The sequence below is a fragment of the Rhinopithecus bieti genome, unplaced genomic scaffold, assembly GCF_001698545.2.
Source record: "Rhinopithecus bieti isolate Rb0 unplaced genomic scaffold, ASM169854v2 scaffold_25304, whole genome shotgun sequence".
In the NCBI taxonomy this organism is placed as follows: Eukaryota; Metazoa; Chordata; class Mammalia; order Primates; family Cercopithecidae; genus Rhinopithecus; species Rhinopithecus bieti.
In genome coordinates, this window is record NW_016811568.1 from 565,476 (window position 1) to 587,678 (window position 22,203).

Consider the following 22,203-nt stretch of genomic DNA (forward strand, 5'->3'; position numbering starts at 1 on the left):
ATGACTGCAAGACAGTAAGAGAAAAATCACTTCCAATCTAGAATTCCACATCTAGCCAATTCTCAATTAAGCATGAGGCTAGGATAAAGTCATGCTCAAATATACAGGATCTTAACATTTTTGCATTTCCATTCACCCTTTCTCACAAAACTACTAAAGGATGATGCACACCCTTAAATGAAGGCCCACTTTAAGAATCATGAAGACATAGTATTGGGATTCAGGAAACAGAACATTCAATAGAGGACAGAAAGAAATGAAGATGATGATCTGCCCCAGGATAATAGCTATGAAGCCAACCCAAAGAATAAATATCCCAATTGGAAAGTGTGGGTTAGAAAAGATGTGGTCCAAGAAAATAAAAAGCAAATGAATACATGAGTTAGTAATCCTAGAGAAATTAAATTTTTTAGAAGGAAATACAATCATAGTATGCTTCATAAGTTATACATTTCAAAAAATGAAAAATGATTTTAGAAGTCTACACAAATCTTCCAAATTACCTATTTCGTTTTCTGTCCATCATGTGGGGATAGGCGCTTTAACGAGGAAGAATAATCACGTGACATGTAAGAACAAAAACATGGGAGAAAAGGAACCAAATGAAATAAAAATCCCAAGCTGGTAAGAGATTTCTCATACTCACCATCTCTCTGGCTATTTCCAGCGCTTCCTGCAGGCCATAGAGCCTGCCACAAACCAGGTAGATTCCATTGGCCCAGAGAATACAACCCTCATGGACCCAAAATTCATTGCTGTCAAGAGGTAGTTCAGGGATTTGTAACTCCAGCTCAGGGCCACCGTCTGAAGTGGTGGGCACGGAAGGCTTCGAGTCCAAAACAGTCTTTTCACTGCTGCCCTCAGTGGCAGCTTTTTTACAAGGGAGCCCCCTGGACAGGGACCGAGGACCTCCACCACAGTCTTCCGAGCGGTGGCGCCGCTTAAACCTGGGGTGTGCGGCCAGGCTCCTCTGCTCCTTTTGCTGCTGCTGCTGCTCTTCCTCCTCCTCAGTGTCCGTCTTGGAACCATTAGAAGCACTTTTGTGCCGTACCTTAACTTTGCTCTGCATTTCTGTGGCCCTCTTAGGAGGCGGATTCTTCGGGAGAGTGGCTGCATAATCTTGGGGATAAAAAGGTCCGAAGAGGTCACCCATGTTCCGGTAACTGGCCCACTTGCCACACAGACAGCAAACCAGGTGCCCCATAACCGAAGACTCTGTCACAACAGGTCCCTGAAGCATAAAGGACGAGGCCGGGAGCGCCTTGCTTTCAGTGCTGCTAGGTGGAGGGGTCAGTGACCTCTGACCCTTCCTGCCCCTCACCAATTTGGTCTGTTCTTCTTCTTCAGCATTGATGATTGTACAAACGGCTCCAAGTTCACACTTATTTACTACATGGATGTAAGGGTAAAAAGACTTGTTCTTGGCATCAGTTTTATCCAGTGGCTGGGTGGCATACTTTAGTTTGATCTCAGGTTCTTGGGGTTCCACAATGGGAACTGCTTGTTTGGTTTTTCGCTTCCTTGGCTGGGCCCCAGGCTTCCTTCTCTCCCTCCTTTGCCTCTGTTTTTTTGGCTTTGGCTCTCCATCTGCAGAACCTTCTGGTATCTGTGGGGGCTGAGGGGGTGGAGGCGGTGGCTGCTGCTGTTTCTTTTGTTTATTCACACTACCAATGGGTCTCCCCTTCTTTTTTCCTGATGGGAAATATCCCTTTGGAGGGAAACCCTCTTGCTTGGGTGAAATCGTCACTGTATCGTTCTCTTTCTCTTCAGCCTTGGGGTTTGCCTCAGGGGCCAATATGCCCGCTGGAGGTACATTCTTAGAGTCTGGAAACATTAAAGGTGCTGTTCCACCCAGGGAACCATCTGGTCTCCCTTGGTTACTACCAGGCTTCTGTGAGGTTGTGGATGTCATGGCACCAGGGGGTTCCTTTCCGGCAGTAACCGTTTCTGCATGTGTCTCTGTCTTCACTTTGTCATCCCCGCTGCCACGCCACTCTTCTGAAGACCTTGGAAGAGGTTTCTCAATGTGCAACTCCTGGTTTGCTGGACTGACTAGGTCAGAAGCCACCTCACCTTTTCTCTTCTCTATGTCAGCATCCTGAACAGCAACACTCCCACCTTCAGGAGGACCACTCTTCAAAGACAGTATATCATCAAGCGTAACCGTGTCTCCCCCAGCCTCTGCACTGTTCGAGGATGCGCTCCTCCTAATATTTGGGGATGTAATCTTCTGAACTATAGCTTCCAATTTCAATCCCCGTCCTTTCCGTGGGGGCAGTATTTTGGTCTTAGCAGGGCTTGTGAGGGTAACAGCAGGGCAGTTTCTATTATCTGGACTTGGAAGGTCCTTGGAGGAATCTCTCTTAGGGATAGACTTGATATCCTGACTGTGAGAAAGATGGGCATAGGAATTGAATGCTTTATCAGCGCCTTCTTTTGATGGGTGAAGGAGGCGACCTTTATCTTCAGTGCTACTGTTCTTTACATCTTGTGACTGTCTCTTACTGGGAATGGGAGAGATAAAAGAACGAACACGCCTCCTCATAATTAAGGGGTTTTGAGAAGAATGATCCTCCTGGCCTGGAAGTCTTAGCATAACATTACTAGGTTTGGATGACTGTGTAGCCTCAGCTAGTCCATGTCCATCAGTCTCATGGGGTGGTCCATACCTTTTTTGACTGGCCATTCCTGGAGGACCGCTACTTTTGGCTGGAGAAGTTTGCCGAGAAAGATCCCAACAGGATTCTTGTAACTTCTGAGAGCCATGCTTTAATTCCATGCCCTTGTTAGGCAGACCATCACTAGACATTAGGCAGCGCCCAGCCTCCTGAGCGCTTGGGTCATGGTAAGTCCCTACCGGTGGGCCATACATCATACCATCTTTGTCATTTTTCAAAGGGCTCCGTACTCTGTCAAGAAACTGCTGCTGCCTTGGACTCTTCCGTGGCCCCTCCTGCCTGTGCTGTGCTGCAGCAATCACTCCCTGAGCAGAACCGCTGCTCCAGTCTTTATATTCCTCTGGTTGCTGTTGGTACATCTGTCTCTTATAATGCAGCTGAGAATTCAAACCTGCATTAGGGTCCCCATAAGCATGAGCCCGAGTATTTGTGTGATAAGCAGAGGCTAGGGTTTCTGAGTTGGGAGAAAAGGGAGCGTGTAAAGAACTCCGGTTGGCCCGCTCTGAAAAGGTCATGTGTGGATTCATGTGATGAGGGTCTCCCCCTGGGCCTCTGCTCCGCCCAGGAGACATTTTCAGTTTTTCTGCAAAGTCATGATATTGAGAAGGGGACCGACCCCTCATGCCCTCCCGACCACCAACTCTGCCAGGGACCCGCCGCATTGGCGTGGGTCTGCTGTCTTGAGGGCCGTAGTCTGAAAGGGAATCATGGGTTGCTGCTCCAGGGCTGGCATTGCTGCGGTAAGACTCATGCTTGATGCTAGAAGGATGGCAGTGGTCTCCAGATTTCTTGTTATTGAAACTAGCTTGGGATTTAGACTGTTCAAAGTCTTCCTCTTTTATCTGCCCGCTCTGGGATTTCAGCTTGGTTTCCATGGACACTAAACCACCAGGAAGAATGACCGACTGACTTAGAGTTGGATTGAGACGGTCATTCCTCCCAATTCTGGTGTCAGCACTCATGTGTCCCAGTGAGTGGGCCCCGGGGTCCCTGACAATCTGTCTTAGTGGAGAAATATCACAGATCACTGATCTTCTTTCAGAGAGGGAACCCCCAGGCTCATGGGCTGATGACTGAGGCTCTATTTCAAACTTTCTGGGAATTGGATAGTCAGTCAAATTGATCTGTTTCATTTCAGGAGCTGTGCTGCTTGATTTCCTTTCCCAGGGGCCCCAGTGGGGATTTTCTAATAGAGACCCAATGCTTTTGTTCAGAAGGCCCCTGCTAGCTAATTCATTGGTTTGACTAACCAAGACATTGGGCCTTGTGGTTCCTTCTAGGCTACCAGCCATCCCCTGATGCTCCTGAGTACTCCTAGAGTATCTCCTGTCAGGGTGGTGGTGGTAACCCTGAAGCACTTCCTGCAGGAGGCTTGGGAATTTTTCATTTCTACCCTTTCGTTCCCCATGGCCAGTGAAATCCCCCTTTTCTTGCCCTGTAGGATACTGAGGAAAGCCACTGACATTTCGTGGCACAGCTGACCCGAAACTATCTTTGTAACTATAGCGCAGACTTCCAGGAGATTTGCTAGGCTCAGTTCTGCTTGTAAAACCAGGGCCCGCTGCAGAGTGGCCACTCTGGCCATTTCCTTCTCCATTATGGTTGGAGTTGTTATCGCCATTCTTGTTTCCTTTGCTCCCTCCTCCTCCTGGAGGCTCTGGCTGGGGAAGTGATGCATGACTTGTTTCCTTTGCCCCACCATTGCTTGGTGGCCTTTGAGTGGCTGCAGGATCATCCTCTTGGGAGCCTTTATCTTGCCCACCAGGCTTTTCTACCCGACTTGTCATGGCTTCCCGGGAGACAATCACCCCAACTGTCTTCTCATTAACCTTTGGGTTCCCGTCGGACAATGGCATGTCCTTAGCGCCTGGTGAGGTGGCCTCTTCTCTTGCGGCAGGACTAGCATTGAGTCTGGCCGGTTCATTCTGAGCACCTTGTGCCGGTGAGGAGCCAGCTTTCTCAGAGGCTCCACCCTTGTAGGTGGTGTCAGAGCTGGTGCTCTGACCACTTAGTTGCCGCACTCTCTCACCTTGATCCTCCGAACTGCTGGAGCAGCCTCCATCTAAAGACTCTGCCATAGGGGACTTCAGCTGTTCCTCAGGTTGTGAGGAGCCTTCAGAGTTTGTGCAGCTATCTGCTTTCTTGGAAGATGAGGGCCTCTTGGAGTTCTTCTTCTGAGGAGTGAGGGCATCAGAAAGTAACATGTGCTGGACAGTGTTAGGAAGATTGGCCACTTGAGTACTCAGAGCACTCAAACTACTCAACCCAGGATCTGTCAGTCGCTTTTCTGGTACCCCTTCTAGTCCAAACCCTTTGAAGCCTGCGGCATGAGAATTAGGACTGGGCATCATTGATGGAGTTGGACTGAGTTGAGGCATCAACTGTAAAATTCTGTTTCTGGAACCCATAGGCACACTGCCTTGCCCACACTGGAGATTCTCCCCAGTCTGCATGAGAGGAGATGGGGTAGAACTACAGCTTGGAGACTGAACCACAGAGGCAGCTGGGGAAGGGTTAGAAATGGGGCTGAAGTTCTGGTGAAACTGCATGGGGGACCTCACAGGAACCTCAGGTTGGTTGTACTGCCCCACCTGGCTTTGCAGGGGCAGCTTGGTGGCAGTGTTGGTATACTGCATCACATGCTGAGGAGGGTGTTGTTGTTGCTGCGGCTGCTGCTGCTGCTGCTGCTGCCCCTGTTGGGTCCCTTGTGGAATCTTTGCCTGTTCAAAATTCTTCATAGATTGAGGCTGATAGCTGTAATTGGACTGTGTTCCATAAGCCTGTGCATTTGAACCCACACTGTGTCCTTCATACTGAGATCCAGCATTCACACTGTAACTGCCATCATAGCTCTGTCCAGACTGGCTAAAACGCTGTGGTGAAGGGAAGGAGGAGGAGGAGGAGGAGGAAGCAGAAGACTGATAGTGTTGGCCAAACTGACCCACTCTTAACTGGTAACCAGCAGCAGAGGATGGCAGAGTTGAGGGCCGCTGCATTGGCTGTAGATGGGATGAGCTGGATGCTGGTTGGCCAGTGGCCTGTGGCAGGGGCTGATGGGACTGGTAAAGCTGTTGTCTCAACTGCTGGACTTGCTGCTGCTGCTGCTGGCTGGAAGCCTGCTGTTGGTACTGAGCACTCCCTGGAGAGAAAGGCCCTGTGTAATCCTGCTGATAATGTGACACACTGCCAAGACCAGAGTGCTGTGCTTGAAACTGGCCCACATGACCCTCACTCCCATACTGATTGCCAAAGCTGCTCCCCTGGGGGGGTCCATAGCTCTGCACAGGCCCAGAAGGCCTTCGCTGAGGAGGCTGTGGGGTTCCTGTAGTCACAGGGTCTTTGTTGCCTGCCATGTAGTAAAAATCTCCAGCCTCTTTCCTGAAACCCTGGTAACCTTGATGGCCAGAGGTCTCGCTAGCCATCGCTGCCGCAGCAGCTGCTGCTCCTCGTCGTCCACTACCACTGCCACTGCCACTGCCACCACTACTGCCACCTGCACCTCCAAAATTCTGGAACATCTGGGCCTGACGAGGGCTGAACTCTTCTATCCGGGATGAACCGTGTACCTCCTGTGGGTAGCTTTGCTGGTTTCCGTGGTAACTGCTTTGCTCCCGAAAGGACTGCATACTGTTCAGCAGCACAGCAGCAGGCCAACAGCCCTCCTAGAAATAGAAGAAAAGAAAGAAAAACATTAGACACGCATCTCCTCGGTACAAATCAAGTCTAGATGATGGAGGGGATAAGATGATTCAGATGTCCAGATGAAGCTAACTGGTTTGAATTTCGTTTTTTTTTCTTTTTGAGACAGTCTCGTTCCATCACCAAGGCTGGAGTGCAATGGCACAATCTCGGCTCACTGCAACCTCTACCTGCAGGGTTCAAGCAATTCTCCTACGTCAGCCTCCCGAGTAGCTGGGACTACAGGCACGTGGCCACGATGCCTGACTAATGTTTTGTATTTTTAGTAGAGACAGGGTTTCACCATGCTGGCCAGGCTGGTCTTGAACTCCTGATCTCGTGATTTGCCTGCCTTGGCCTCCCAAAGTGCTGGGATTAGAGGTGTGAGCCACCGAGCCTGATCTTGAATTTCATCTTTTATATTTTACCCTATCCACTTCTGAAAAAAGAGTAAAGAGTAAGACAAGAATCTGTAGTACAATGAAAAACAGCACCCTGAGTGCATAAAACCCAACATAGCAAAAACATGTATGTCTTATACATCTAATAATGCCTTCATTATTAGAAAATGAGCTCCCAAACTCAACCAGATTAAAATATGGGGCTGTGTTATTACTGTCAATGAAAACAGCAGTTTTCAATGAGTCTTCCAGTTACGGCGGGGGGGGCGGAGTGGGTACGGGGTAAGAAAAACCAAATTTCTTTTTTTATTTTTTAGACAAGGTCTCACTCTGTTGCTCAGGCTGGAGTGTGCAGGGGCACAGTCATAGTTCACTGCAGCATCAAACACCTGGCCTCAAACGTTCCTCCTGCCTCGGCCTCCCAAAGTTTTGGGATTACAGGCATAAGCCACTACTTTTATTTCTTTGCTTTCATGTATTAGGGTGATCACTGAACTGCGGGTTTTAACACTGGCTGCTGATCGCCACTCCCCAACACTGAGAAACAGAACTGGCCAGAGAAATGCAGCGAATTCCTTCTATCCAAGTGCACATTTTTGCAGGTTTACTGTAATTGCCAACTACCTGTGATGACTGGTGACTCCAGGACACTCAGCCCATATGGGTTCCACACAAACTTTGAAGTCATCCTCTTCTTGGCGTAAGATTGTGTCTAAGGCACCCTTCTCTCTCCAGCACTTTCCTTCAGTTCCCAGGTACAAAGGGCTAGACTTAGGCCAGTGAATAGCAGTGACTATTCTTCCAGATTATTTTGGGTAAAAGTTTCAGCACCTTTACCCACCATGTGGTATTTTTATTTGCCAATTTTTAAACTCACAGTTACTACTGGCCATTACTATGAAAGAAGAATTAGAAGCAATCATCTTGGAGGACAGCAAAAAACAGAGAGGAAAGCAGGAATTCATCAAGCCTCGGACCCAGACTCTTTCCACCAAAGTTATCTGACTGAGCCACCACTTTGTATTACCTTTTCTGATCCCTCTTAATCAAGCTGATTTTTCCCCTTTTTCCTGGGCCTGTCTCCTCAGAGTCAGAGATGAACGGGACAAGGCCAAATTGCTCCAAATGACTTTAGAACCAATTTTAAAAAACAAGTTCCGAAACACATATGGGGTAAAGTGAGGTACTAATAGTTTAGTTTAGTTACAATGGTTTATGAAGCTAGTTTCCTAGCTTCCCTGAAGGGGAGCTGAAAGTGAAGTTGCCTGCAGGAAAGTCAACAACCCTTTTAAAGATAAGTCAGACTCATCCTCTCCAATCCCTGAAGTGGCTCCCACCTCATTCTTGGGGAAACTGGTCTCAAAGGCCCCGGCTCCCATCCCATGACCTCTCTGACCTCCTCCCCTACCACTTCTCTGCTCTAGCCCCACAGTCTCCTTGTTCCTGGAACAGGCCTACCGCATATCTACATAGGAACTCTGTTCTCACCTGCACATTTTTCTCCCAAAGCCAGACAGCTTGCTCTCCCTTCCAGTCTTTGGGCAAGTATCACTCATTCCCTGGTCATTCTAGTAAAAACAGCTAGCTCCACACTTTTTCCCTGGCTGTAACTCCCTCCCCCATTTTATCTCCTGCCTGGCCCCGTACTTACTCCAAACAAGACACATATATGCTACTTGTTTACTGTCTGTCTCTCCCCCGACTAAAATGTAAACTCCATAAAGGGCAGAGACTGCCTGTTCCTTGTTGTAATCTTCACGTCATCACATGGGAGGCTGTGTGAATGATTAAACGGTGTAAACACTAGGTCTCAGAGAACTAGGCTAGAACTCACATATTCAGAGATGGTGCTGTGGGAGTGACATGACAGAATTGTAGAAAGTGAAAACAGAATATGATCAACCTAGAAGCAGAGTTGGAGGATGGTGAAGACCTTGCCTGTAAAATCCCATGGGTCCAGTTCTAAGGGAAAGACCCAGCTTGAGTCCACACGAGAACTGTTAAGACTTCAGAAAGTAAATATGGATTAGAGCAGAAGATGGCCAGTAACCCCAAATTCTAAAACCTTGACCCACATCTTGAAATATCGTTAAGTCTAAAACAGCTAGACAAGGGTCTACTTCCTTAAGTTTGATTATATAGTCACGTGACCCAAAACCATCATTAAATATTCCTGTAAAATAATGTCAGAATCTAAAGGAAACAACTTCTCATCCTATTCAAAATGCCTCTGTTGCTTCGTTCCAATGAATCTGCAAGGGCAGTAGGTAATAGCTATTCAAACAGTGATGATGATGCTTGACACTGTTCCAGCACTTCACATACACTAACTCATTTAATCCTCACAACACTAGCATGCTCGTTTTACAGATGGGGAAACAGAAGCAGAGTTCACAAAGCTCCTAGGCAGCAGGGCCGGGGGCAGGCCATGTTCTTAACATTACACTGCCCAGCGGGTCTTCCACACGGTCAGTAAAAGATGCCAGTTGCCCTGTCAGGTCGGCCTTCAAAAGTGGGTAGTCACCCACAATAAATCTGTCCCTTCACTGCCGCCCTCTCACAAGGACCTCCATACTGTTCCAGCTGGCTCTTTACCTCCCCCATCATTCTTAGAACTATCAAGAGCAATTCTGTCTACACGAGTATTAATTTTTTCTGCTTGTGATGTGCTCCTGCTCTACTCAGTGCCAGTGGCCTTCTCTAGATTAAACAAGGCTGAATGGGGGCTAAATTGAACAAAAACATTAAAGTTAGCAGTTTAAACTAATGAAAAGTTTTCTCAAGAGATATTCTCTATAAAAAACTATGTTACATGTTGTTTAATTAATCCTTCTGGAAATAAAATCAGGCTTCTGAAGATCTGAGTGTATAAACAATGTTGCCACTTGCTCCATATTCTTCCTAAATAGGAGCCACCAAGAGCTAAAGGCCATTTTAAACATCAGCATATCAGGCCTCAGGCTGCCCTATCTCCAGACACGGAAAACAGATACAGGAAGGACTCCTTCTCAGGTCTGTTCTCAGCTCTCCCAGGCAGATTCCCTATCCTGTATGATAACCCTTTCCCTATTGTTATGGTTCTACTTTATGGAATAGAAGAAAAAAAAAAAATTCAAGGCCAAATACATCCTGCATGGGTCCAGTCACGCTAAATATTTAGTATACATGAAGCACCTGAGTACTAGAAGGTGGTTGCCCAGGTTTACCTTTTCTAGGAATGCCAAGAAAACCAATTAAGAAAACCAAGTAGTATACACCAACAACAGAAAACGTAAACCTGGAGCTATAAAATAAGTAACAGGCTGGGTGTGGTGGCTCACACCTGTCAATCCCAGTGTTTTGGGAGGCTGAAGTGGGAGGATCGCTTGAGGTCAGTTCAAGACCAGCCTGGAGAAAAAAAAAAAAAATTAAAATACACAGTGTGATGAGGTATGCCTACAGTCCCAGCTGCTCAAGAGGCTGAGGTAGGAGGACTGCTTGAACTCAGGAGTTCAAGATTGCAATGAGCTATGAATGTGCCAATGTGCTCCACCCTGGGTGACAGTAACCTTGTCTCTTAAAAAAAAAAAAAAAAAAAATGCTAACAGATAATTCCAATGTTATCCCATCATCTTAAAAAAAAAGCATCAGTGTAGTCAGTTTTAAAGCACTGTGATTAGTAATAATAAGTGCCTGAATTCCTTTGTTTAAATGAATACAAATAGTAATAAGGAAAATCTGATGCCCCAAAGGAGTAAGTCACCTAAGGAACTTGCATACATACTCTAAAAAAGAGGCTGGGCACAGTGGCTCACACCTGTAATTCCTGAACTTTGGGAGGTCGAGGCAGGCATATGGCTTGGGCTCAGGAGTTCGAGACCAGCCTGGGCAACACGGTGAAACCCTATCTCTATAAAAAATACAAAAATTAAGGCCGGGCGCGGTGGCTCAAGCCTGTAATCCCAGCACTTTGGGAGGCCGAGACGGGCGGATCACGAGGTCAGGAGATCGAGACCATCCTGGCTAACACAGTGAAACCCCGTCTCTGCTAAAAAATACAAAAAAACTAGCCGGGCGAGGTGACGGGCGCCTGTAGTCCCAGCTACTCAGGAGGCTGAGGCAGGAGAATGGCGTAAACCCGGGAGGTGGAGCTTGCAGTGAGCCGAGATCCGGCCACTGCACTCGAGCCTGGGCGACAGAGCGAGACTCCGTCTCAAAAAAAACAAAAAACAAAAAACAAAAAAAAAAAAACACAAAAAACAAAAATTAGCCGGACGTGGTGATGCGTGCCTGTAGTCCCAGCAACTTGGGGGGCTGAGGCGGGAGGATCGCCTGAGCCCGGGAGGCAGAGGTTGCAGTGAGCTGAGATTGCACCACTGCCCTCCAGCCCTCCAGCCTGGGCAACAAAGAGAGATTCTGTCTCAATAAATAAAGAAATAAAAAAGAGGTCTACCAATGTACTTCCCATCCATACTAACTCTCCCTTTCCTGTTTTTCTCCTATATTCCTAACAGTTTCAGAAGGGCTGTGGAGGTGTATTAGTGAGGTACAGAACTCTGTGCCTATACATTCCAGAGTCCATGTGCCAACCTCACAAACTCACTCACATAACCAGCTGCAGACTTGTTCTCCCCATCCTATTGAAAGATTGATGACCTTGCCCTCTTACAGAAAACCAACACTGGCTTTCTTTCCTCCATATGTCCAACAACATCCCACTTCCCAATCCATTCTCTTTTTTGGAAAGAGTCTTACTCTGTTGCCCAGGCTGGAGTACAGTGGCACAACCACGGGCTCACCACAGCCTCAACTCCCAGTTCGGGCAATACTCCTGCCTCAGCGTCCCAAGTAGCTGGGACCACAGGCACGGAACCCCTGGCTAATTTTTAAAAAATAATTGGGACCATGGTTGGTTAATTTTTATAGTTTTTTAAAAATAAAGACAGTCTCACTATGCTGTCCAGGCTGGTTTCAAACTCCTGGGCTCATGTGATCCTGCTGTTTCAACCTCCCAAAGTGTTATCATTCAGCCACTGCACCTGACCCCAGCTAATTTTTTCATCCTCTTTCACGATTTTCTTATTCTCTTTCTTTGCCTTTAAATCCTCAAGATACTGACAATGATGCATCTAGTTACAGCCCTTGTGTGGGGGATATTCCCTGCTCGCCCCCAACAGCCTCTCTTCACCCTACTCTGTGCCCTAGAAGGGACACTGGAGGGACAATTGACAGGCTCCACCACCCTCTGCCTTCTGACCCAGTTTGGCTGGTAAAAGGCAGGAGAGGAGGAAAGTAAGAGAGGAACTTACTCTCCTGGCTCCCACCCCGAGGTTACTGAGGCTGGCTGAGACCCTCCACCAATGGCTGCAGCTCCATCGGGCAACCTGAACATACAGCCACTTTCTCCAAGCTCCAGGAACCACTTCATCCTCTGCCCTTCAGGGCTAGAAGGTAGTAGGTAACAACTCCCTGCTACTGCCAGGACAGAAGACTTCACTTTCTTATTGGTTTCCCCAAACCCTGCTGTACTGTCCCTTTATTAATCTTCTGCACTGTTGTCAACTCAGCATCATGACCATCCTCCTTCCAAGCTCTCCTCTGCAGATCAGAAGCTGAGAACTACCGTTCCAGAACCCTTTACCAGCATGGTTCTGGGTTAGAGTTTGCAATGAGAAGTGCAAGAGAGATTCAGAAGGCAAAATAAATGTAGAGGCTGATGATGTTCCCTGGAGGTAGATGCAGTACACGTGGATTCATAGCGGCTTCCCCATGAGCTCATGAGAACCACTCACTATGGCACTCCAGTATGAAATCATCAGGAACCTTCCCCATTCCAGTTTTTCCAGGGCTGGGTAAAGCCTTAATTCCTGTATCAACATCATTCATACCTGGAATAGAAAACTTATTTTCCTGAATGAACCCTGAATGATACAATTAAACACTCCTCAAATTACCCAGTCTGAGTGTGCCATCTGTTTTCTACTGGGACCCTGACAAGAATTTTTCTCATTCCTAGGATTTCAGAGTAGACTATTATCACTTGGGGAATGAGAGACTTCTATTTCATGACTATGACATAGAACAGGGACTAAAAATCCTCCCTCAACAAAACACTTAGAAATGTCAGACAAGATGCACAGCCAAGTTGCAAGAAACTAAGAAATGCCCCAAGTCCAAAATTGGATGAGATACTATGAAGAGAGTTACAGGCAGGTGCTGGGCTCTGAATGCCAAGGATGTAGTGGGGTCTGCAGGGCTTATTAACCACATGGCAAAGGTTTTAATGACCATGAAGAGACAGAGCAACGCCTCTGGCCCTCTAGACAGATCAGTACTTAAGGACTCTGGAGAGTGTCACTTGTGGCTGTAATCATTTCTAAAAGATAACAAAATGCCTTTATTATTAGGCAGTAACCAACTCATTTTCAATGACAAAGATAATGTTCTTCTTCTTCAACTGACCCAACTGCCTATTCTCAAGAAAACCATGATTGTCCCAAGAAGTTTTAGAGTAACCCCAAACTGACCTTTCACTTTGAGTCTGTATTTACCATGCTACCTCATCATGACACTACTCTCTTTCCTGTATTTGTCCTTTCCCATTCCATCCTCGTCACTGTCATTTTCATCTTTCTTGGGCTAGAATAACACTTGAAAAGTTCTCTTTCTCAGTACCTTCTTTTCTTTACCTGCCATTCTGACACCATCACACTCCCTATAGGCCCTGAAGCCCTGTGACATCTTCCCAACAATTTCTGCTCCTCCCCATCCTCTCAAATAAGCCTGCTCCACCCTCTTTGTGCCATCAGCCCACTCTCATCTTGGTCTCAACTTGGAGCCTTCTCTTAAGCACCCCCAGGCCCATGAATTCCTTCTTGCTATGTGAGATCATATAGTTCTTAAGACCTCTTAAAATGTGTCCTGCTGTATCTTAAGAGCTCCTGAAAGGTGTTATCTATGTGATTTTCTCTACAAATCTTCCTCTAAGCAGAGAATGTGTTGGCTTTACCTCGCTTAGTAAAAACAAACCAATTATTCACCTTTAACCAGTATCTAAGGTATGTACTATTGATATAATAAAAATTGCTGGCCAGCCACAGTGGCTCACACCTGTAATCCCAGCACTTTGGGAGGCTGAGGCAGGCAGATTGTTTGAGCTCAGGAGACCAGCATGGGCAACATAACAAGACCACATCTCTATAAAAAATATAAAACAATTAGCTGGGTGTGCTGGCTTGTGCCTGTAGTCCCAGCTACTCCAGAGACTGAGGCGGGAGCATCACTTGAGCCTGGAAGGCAGAGGTTGCAGTGAGTCGAGGTTGCACGCTACTGCACTCCAGCCTGGGTACTAGAGTAAGACTTGTCTCAATAAATAAATAAACAAATGCCATTTATTAAGCAATCTATATATGTCAGTCACTGTGTGGTTTTACCTGTATCTCAATTAATGAATGAGGGGGAAAATTTATGTAATTTTTTCCAAAAGTCCAAATTTTCCAAAAGTCACTCCTCTAGGACAAGTTGGAGCTGACATTCTGTAACTCCAACTCTTGATTCTAGAGCCCATAACCCTTTCTTTCACTGTACCACAAAATTAGGCAAGGAGGACCCAAATCCATATTTTTGAAAATCCTGACACACATTTGGGTCAGATCTCTAATAACTGTGGCTATCACTTAGTTATTGCATGCCTAACACATGTGACACCCTCTACCAGGTGCTTTACACAAACGTTAATGCATTTCATTCTCACCACGATCTAAGAAATGTTAGTAGTCCTTTTCATAAATGGAGACTCAGAAGTTAAATAAGCAAAAGACTCATGGTAAACAATGAGGTAAGATATATAATATGCCCACTGCAAAACCTAGTCTGTATTTCCCAATCTGTGACATTGGGAAGCATTTTAGAAAGGAATCTTGAGGAATCTTGCTAGAAATTAGTTGACTGCTTGTACCTAGATATATCTATAACACCTGTATCATTTGATTTGTGTGTGTGTGCAAATGTGGGATCGTCCTAAGTGCATCAAGCATAAAGATCTGCTCAGTGACTTAATATTTCATACTCTATGTCCTGTTTGCATATGGGCATAGCCTATATTTTTCTCAGTGGCTAAAAGTTATCTTACTGTAATAGGACTTCAGAATAAGGTGAAGTGTAATGAAGGTGCTGGCTTTCTCCCTGACTTGGGAGATCAGAAGAGTCTGAAAGCAACTCAGAATTCGCAAGTCAGTTCCTTGGCTAGAGGAAAAGAAACACACAAGAATGCTGCATATCTAAAAAGATTGCTTTCTGGGTGTCAAAACTCGTATTAGCCATGTAAGCTACAGAAAATACCCATCTTCAATCATGATCAAATATATGCAGGCAAAAACTGGGGGAATAAATTTGTAACTATTACATTTCCTGGCTAGGCGTGGTGGCTCATGCCTGTAATCCCAGCACTTTGGGAGGCTGAGGTGGGCAGATCACGAGGTCAGGAGATCGAGACCATCCTGGCTAACACAGTGAAACCCCGTCTCTACTAAAAATACAAAAAAATTAGCCAAGCGTGGTGGTGGGCACCTGTAGTCCCAGCTATTCGGGAGGCTGAGGCAGGAGAATGGCATGAACCCAGGAGGCAGAGCTTGCAGTGAGCTGAGATCGCACGACTGCACTCCAACCTGGGTGACAGAGCGAGACTCGTCTCAAAAAAATTTTCCTAAAAAATTTAAAAGATGATATCCCTTCTGGTTAGGTTAGGCTACAGCTGGTACGGGGGTGGTCTACGGATCTAGGCTTCAGCTTGGTATACTCTGGTGTGAGTCGCGCGAAAGGTGAGATGGCTGACACGCAGGCGTTTCACGTCTCCTGCAAGTAGTTCTATAAGATTGATACTCAGTATGTGTCTGGATGCACTTGTAGTAACAAGAAGACTACATAGATGTCCTAGTATTCTTTCTGTGGTAGATTATATAGATACTGTTTATAAACACACAATTAATACAAACTAACATATTTTTCTGCAATCAAATAATTGTCCTCAAAGATAGGGATAAGTACTGCGAGGGGGTGTGATTCACTCCGAAGATTAAAGAGTCCGTTTATTTTACAGGTAGAACTGTAACAACTGATAGAACAATTGCAACCAATGAACTCTCTGTATTATTGTTAGGAGAGTTTAAGACTGAATTATAGGTGAAAATTTAGTTTGTATTGTCCACTCAAAGATGATAAATCAGATACATAATCTCTAAAACGAGAGTTGCAAAGATTCTACTATTCTCTATGAGAAAAACAACATCTATAGTACTATAGTTTGATTTCTATGCAGATATAAAGAGCCCATGTTGTACGAGATCAACTGCTTATAACCTTGCTGTACGTTGTATTGAGTATAGCGGAGAACGCCTTATAGGGGGGCATTCATTTAGTCTCCAATGGCCCTAAAGGTGATTTAGATAAGCAACGAATAATTGTTGTATACTACTTCTTGGGCCATAGCTGTTGAGTCGCTCTGCTAGTCTCTCGAGTTGGAGTTGATTTCTTTAGTATTTTGTTGTTTATTTAGTTTGGGAGAAGAATGTATCGCTCTTGTCAGATTCACATGCTGGTGTGCTGTAGGCTAGCTGGATCTCAGCTCACACCTTGTTAGCCTTATGCACACTTCACGCAGAGTTACATGTTCAATTTCGCCATACACAGCTCTCCATATAATCAGAAGTAGCTTGAGATAGTCTATTAGGGTTCAGTCACAGTGAACACCATAGTCAGAACCTAGCTAGTTTTGCTAATATATATCATTCACTCTGCAGGCAGTTAAAGCATATTTTGCCGTGTGGCCATGTCATCGTCTATGAACTACTCTTACCCTTCCGGAATCGTATCCATGTATGTGATACTATGCGTTCCCAATTGATAGATGCGCAGTAGAGAGAATACATTATCTGGGTGAAGACCACTTATCTGTCTTTTTGCTAAACAGTTAGCTGCTCTACAAATTGTTCGTATTCCTATGACCTGATGTGTAGTAAAATATGATCAGCTATCGCCCTGGATCTACCTGTCTCCCATCACGAGTGATGTAGTCGCTGTAGCTATCTATCTGTTCTCACATGGACTTGCATAGACTTGAAGGTCAGCGACTGCAGTAGCTTGAGAAAGTAATGAGAAAGTATGATGGACTGGAGGTGGAGGAGCCATCATCGCGTGAGACGCACCAAGCATACACGTCTATGCACTTTGCAAAGGACATGTACTACGGCATGGAGCTTTGCTTTGGGTAGAAGCTATTTATTTTCTGATTCCTTTTACTTGCTCAGTGTTAGGCAGCATGTCGGTTTCCTGCCAATACATGCCACACACGTAGTGTTTTTGGGCACAACCAGTGTTACTTGTGTCTATGAGTGGGCATATCTAGGAGGATTTTCTCAAGAGTATGCAGCCTCCGAGAGAAGTATATTTTCAGAATCGATAGGAAGCTTAGAAAGTAGATGGGCTAAGATTTCGACAGTGCCACACAATGGGTGCACTCAAGCGAGCCTATTCATCATCTAGCATTCATTGTAATCTAAACCACAGCCCACAAGAGAGACTGTAGTAAAGCTACAACCCTGAGATCAGTTCTATTTCTTGCACCTCATCGCTGTCCTCAGCAATAACTAGCGCTGCCAATGCGATCTGTAGAAGTGCCGAATGAAGAATCTTGCTTCCCTAGAGCGACCAAGTCACTGGGCCCGTGTGCCCCCACCCCAATCCGCCCCACTCCGCGCACTCACGACCTATCGGTCACCTTTGTCTTATGTGGTGCACAAGATCACTTCAGATTACCACATATGTGAGCAGGATAGCCACACAGCTCCCTGCAGAAAGGAGGCAGAAGAAGGGTGGGAGCAGTGGCATCTCTGGGCTAGAGTTCCTGTGAGATTTTCTTAAATGCTGAGCACAGGGGCTTCTGAGATGTCACTGAATTTATTTTTTCATTTAAAGGTTGTTTTAATACATAATTTCTAAACCTTCAGAGGCAAAAGGGAAGTAATCAGTGTTGCCACTTAGAGCCTAAAAGGATGTTCCATTTTATCATTCATTCAAATACAATTCTGAGGCCGGGTCTGGTGGCTTACGTCTGCAATCCCAGCACTTTGGAAGGCTGAGGCAGGCAAATCACCTGAGGTCAGGAGTTCAAGACCAGCCAGGTCAACGTGATGAAATGCGGTCTCTACTAAAAATACAAAAACTAGCCACGTGTAGTGGCAGACACCTGTAATTCCAGCTACTCAGGAGGCTGTGGCAGGAAAATCACTTGAACACAGGAGGTGGAAGTTGCATTGAGCCAGGATCACACCACTGAAATCCAGCCTGGGTGACAGAGTGAGACTCTGTCTCTTAAAAATAAATAATAAAACATATATAATTCTGAATTAAAATTCAAAAGATATCAATGACCAATCCAAAGCAGAAGTGGGCAAAAGCTATATGAAAATTAGAGACTTTACTGAACAACCCAAAAAAGCTCAAAACAAAATGAAAGAAACAAACTAGCAGAACAAACAGTATAGCTAGATAAAAAGGGCTAGTATTATAAAGAGGTTAAGTCTCCACATATTAGTTTATAAAATTCTAATAGGTTCCAGTCAAAATCTCAATAGGGTATTAAAAAAGTTTTAAGACTGGGTGTGGTGGCTCACGCCTGTAATCTCAGCACTTTGAGAGGCCGAGGCAGGTAGATCACATGAGGCCAAGAGTTCAAGACGAGCCTGGCCATTATGGCGAAACCCGGTCTCTATTAAAAATACAAAAATTAGCGGGGCATGGTGGTGCAGGCCTGTAATCCCAGCTACTCCGGTGGCTGAGGCACAAGAATCACTTGAACCCTGGAGACTGCAGTGAGCTAAGATCATGCCACTGCACTCACTCCAGCTCGGGAGACAGAGCAAGAGCCTCTCTCAAAAAAATAATGATTTAAATTATTTCAAATGTACAGAAAAGTGCAAGAATAGTTCAAAGGGCTCACATACCCTCTTCAGCGAGATTCTCCCACTGATGTTTTACATCATTTGCTCCGTTATCTTTTCCCGACCCCTTTGAGAGCAGGTTGAAGGCATGAAGCCCCACTGTTGCTCAATACTCTAGTGCGTTATTTCCAAAAACAAGGATATTCTCCTCCATAACTAGCATACAAGCCTCCACATCAGGAAATCAACACTGATACTACACTCTCAATCCAATCCACAGACCCCATTTGAATTTTGTCAACTGTCTCAACAATGTCTCTTTTTCCTTTCTGGTCCAGGAGTCTACCCCAGAGCTACATCTCACCAGTGTCAATCAATCTGGAATAGTTCCCTTTTCTCTTCCTGACTTCCATGTCCCTGCCAGAGTACAGTCTTTTCATTTTGCAAGATGACCCTCAATCTGATCTGTATTTCCTCAGGACCAGACTCAGGTCATGCTTCCTTAGTGGCAATACCAGACACACGGTGCTGTGTTCTTCCCAGGGCATTGCATCAGAAGACTGATGGCAACCCAGCCCACTACTGCTGATATTTACCATATTCACCTGATCAAGCTTATTAGAGATGTAGTGTCTCAAGGCCCCACAGACCTACAGGATCAGATTCTGCATGTTAACAAGGTCACTAGCAAGTCACACACATGTTGCTGTTTGAGAAGTATCAGTGAAAGGTCTTATAAAAAGTAAGAGCCACATGGGGAAGTTCAGATTTTATTAGAAGCCTTTGGAGGGTTTTAAGCTATAGAGTGGCATGATCTGGTTCCAGTTCTCAAATGGCTCCTCTGGCTGTTTTGTGGAAAGCAGAACAGGGAGGGGCAAGGACAGAACAGGGAGTTAACTGGTAGTCTGGTTAACGGATATCGGCTGCATGGGTGAATGTGGTGTTGATGGAGGTGGTGACACATGGTCAAAAAAGACACAGTTTGAAGTTAGAGCCAACAAAAATTGCTAATGAATCAGAAGTGGACATGAGAGCCATAACAACAATGATAAACAGCAGCAGCCAACACTAGTTAAACACAAGCCATGTGCCAGGAACCGCTCCACGTCTTTTCAGGTGAAAACTCATTCAACTGTCACAATAATCCCAAGAGGTACAGGTGACAACCCCACTTTATTCAAATGAAGACAACATGGTAGAGACAGGTAGTGTAGCTGCCCAAGGCCTCAGATCTGAGCTTAGGCAGTGGCTGGGGAGCTTGTACTTCATCACCATCCCTTACAGAACAACTGCAAACATGGCACCATTTATGAAGAGGAATGAAGACTGGTAACGGGAATCAAGAGTGCTTTGCCAAACATGGCAACACACGATTCCCATTGCACGTCCACATGGAAATGGCAGGGAGACAGCTAATGCGACAGGATCTCCGAGGAAAGGTGGGGTAGGGATAAAAATGGGAAGGTCATTAGCACAGAGGTAGTACTTAAAGCCAACAGAGTAGATGAGCTCACCCAGAGCAGTTTTTCAAACTGCAGGCTGTGAAATCAATTTAGGGGTCATGAATAGCACTTAAAAAAAATGAAATAGAGCAGAATGGAAAATAACAGCATCCATGGCTCATGAAGCATAAGAACCGTTTTGTGAAACTTTTGTTTCTGTTGTGTCTGTGTGCACAAGACGGTGTAGTGTGTTTGTACTTGGCTGGTATCTGGTATGGCTGAAAAAAAGATTTAAAACCACTGGTCTAGAGGTTAACTTGGAGTGACTGATTCCTGAAATCACTCTAGCATTTAGAAGCTGGAGAAGAGGAAAAGAAGCCAGAAAAGGAGAGCGAAGAAACAGGAAGGAGGAAAGGCAGTGGGGAGCCCCAAGCAAATGTGACATGTTGGACATCCAACGTGCTGGTGAGTCATGCAGTATGACAACAGAGATGTCCATAATTATGGATGGCAAGGTAAGCACACAGCAGTGGGAGCAGAGGCATGAACGTGACCTGTTTAAACTTAGCACAGAATAAAAAAGGGAAGGAGAGAGGTGATATTAGGATTTTATTTGAGATCTAAGTTTAAGGGAACAGCAGGATATCCAGTCTGTAACTTCCATAAGCAGCAAATATCCAATCATTCTTTTATTGTTGTTGTTTTTAAGCATCTACTATGTGCTGGGCTGTTTACTAGACCTGGGAAGATAACTAGGACACTGTTCTATCCTGAAAAGCCTCAAACTGCAAGAGAACAACAGCTGCAGAACAGTGAAGAAAGGCTCAGAAGATAGGGTGTGTAACAGGTTTGTTGAAGGCCATGGCAATTTTCCTTTGCAACCATATTGTTCACTATTGGCCAACCAAACCCATCACTCCACACAGACCATGCATTCCGACCTCTTGATTTGTGCTTGGCCTCTCTCCAAAACACTTTCCAAATCTGAGTCATTCCTCAAGGCCACTTGGCTTCCTCACTGAAGCCTTCAGGAAAACTGCTCAGCTTGGTGATCTTGCCTTCCCCAAACAGCTACAGCACTTCTTGTCCATACACCATTACCTGGTGGCTATGTCTTTATTTCCACACTTGGTATGAATGCCTCATCTCCCCAGCTGAGCCATATATTGTTGAAGGCATGTAACAAATACGGCTCACATCTACAAAGTCCTCCAACAGCAGCCAAGCAAACCCTTGTTGCTCTGCTACTAGACTTCCCCCTCCAATCCAACTTGCACTTCAGCATCTTCCTGAAAAAGATCTGATTAATTCACCCACTATTTTAAAAACTTCACTGGCTCCCAATTATTAGTATAGCACATGCAGACTTGTCTTCCAGGTGTGCCACACAGCTTTCCCCTTCCCTGCCTCCCAAACACCTTAAAGCTGAAGCAACAGCAATAAAAACAGTCATGTGCTACATAACGCATTTCTGTCAACAATGACCACGTACACAATAGTGGTCCCATCAGAGTACAACGGAGCTGAAAAATTCCCATCGCCTGGTGACGTTGTAGCTGTCATAATGCAATGTATTACCTCCTTGTTTATGGTGATGCAGGTATAAACCTACTATACTGTTAGTGGTATAAAAGCATAGCACATACAACTATGTACAGTATATAAACTTGATAATAAACTATGTTACTGGTTTACATATCCTATGTGGAATTCTATGTTATGTATACTATGTATTCTACTTATAAAAATTAAGTAACTAGAGCTGGGTGTGGGAGAATGTGCCTGTAGTCCTGGCTACTCAGGAGGCTGAGACAGGAAGATCTCTTGAGCCCAGGACTTCAAGTCTAGCCTGGGCAACATGGCAAGACCACATCTCAAAAAATAAATAATTTAAAAAGTTAACTGTAAAACAGCTACCACCAGGCCTTGCAGGAGGTACCCAAAAGAAGGCGCAGTGGCTCACACCTGTAATCCCAACACTTTGGGAGGCCAAGATGGGCAGGTCACTTGAGACCAGGAGTTCGAGACCAGCCCCACCAACATGGCAAAACCTATCTCTACTAAAAATACAAAAGTGAGCTGGGTATGT

The 22,203-nt window shown here is 45.4% G+C and overlaps 1 protein-coding gene across 4 annotated transcripts in view; it reads right to left on the reverse strand.

Annotated features, from left to right (window-relative positions):
- The window catches only part of TCF20 (transcription factor 20), a 116,958-nt gene that overhangs the window by 52,949 nt on the left and 41,806 nt on the right, over positions 1-22,203 (reverse strand). For all 4 annotated transcript variants that reach the window (XR_001889608.1, XM_017894111.1, XM_017894109.1 and 1 more), the window contains exon 2: positions 647-6,340. Coding sequence is in view for 3 of the 4 variants with exons in the window: in XM_017894111.1 (XP_017749600.1) it covers positions 647-6,304 (5,658 nt within the window). In the remaining variant the exon portion in view is untranslated. The remainder of the gene's footprint in view (positions 1-646; positions 6,341-22,203) is intronic.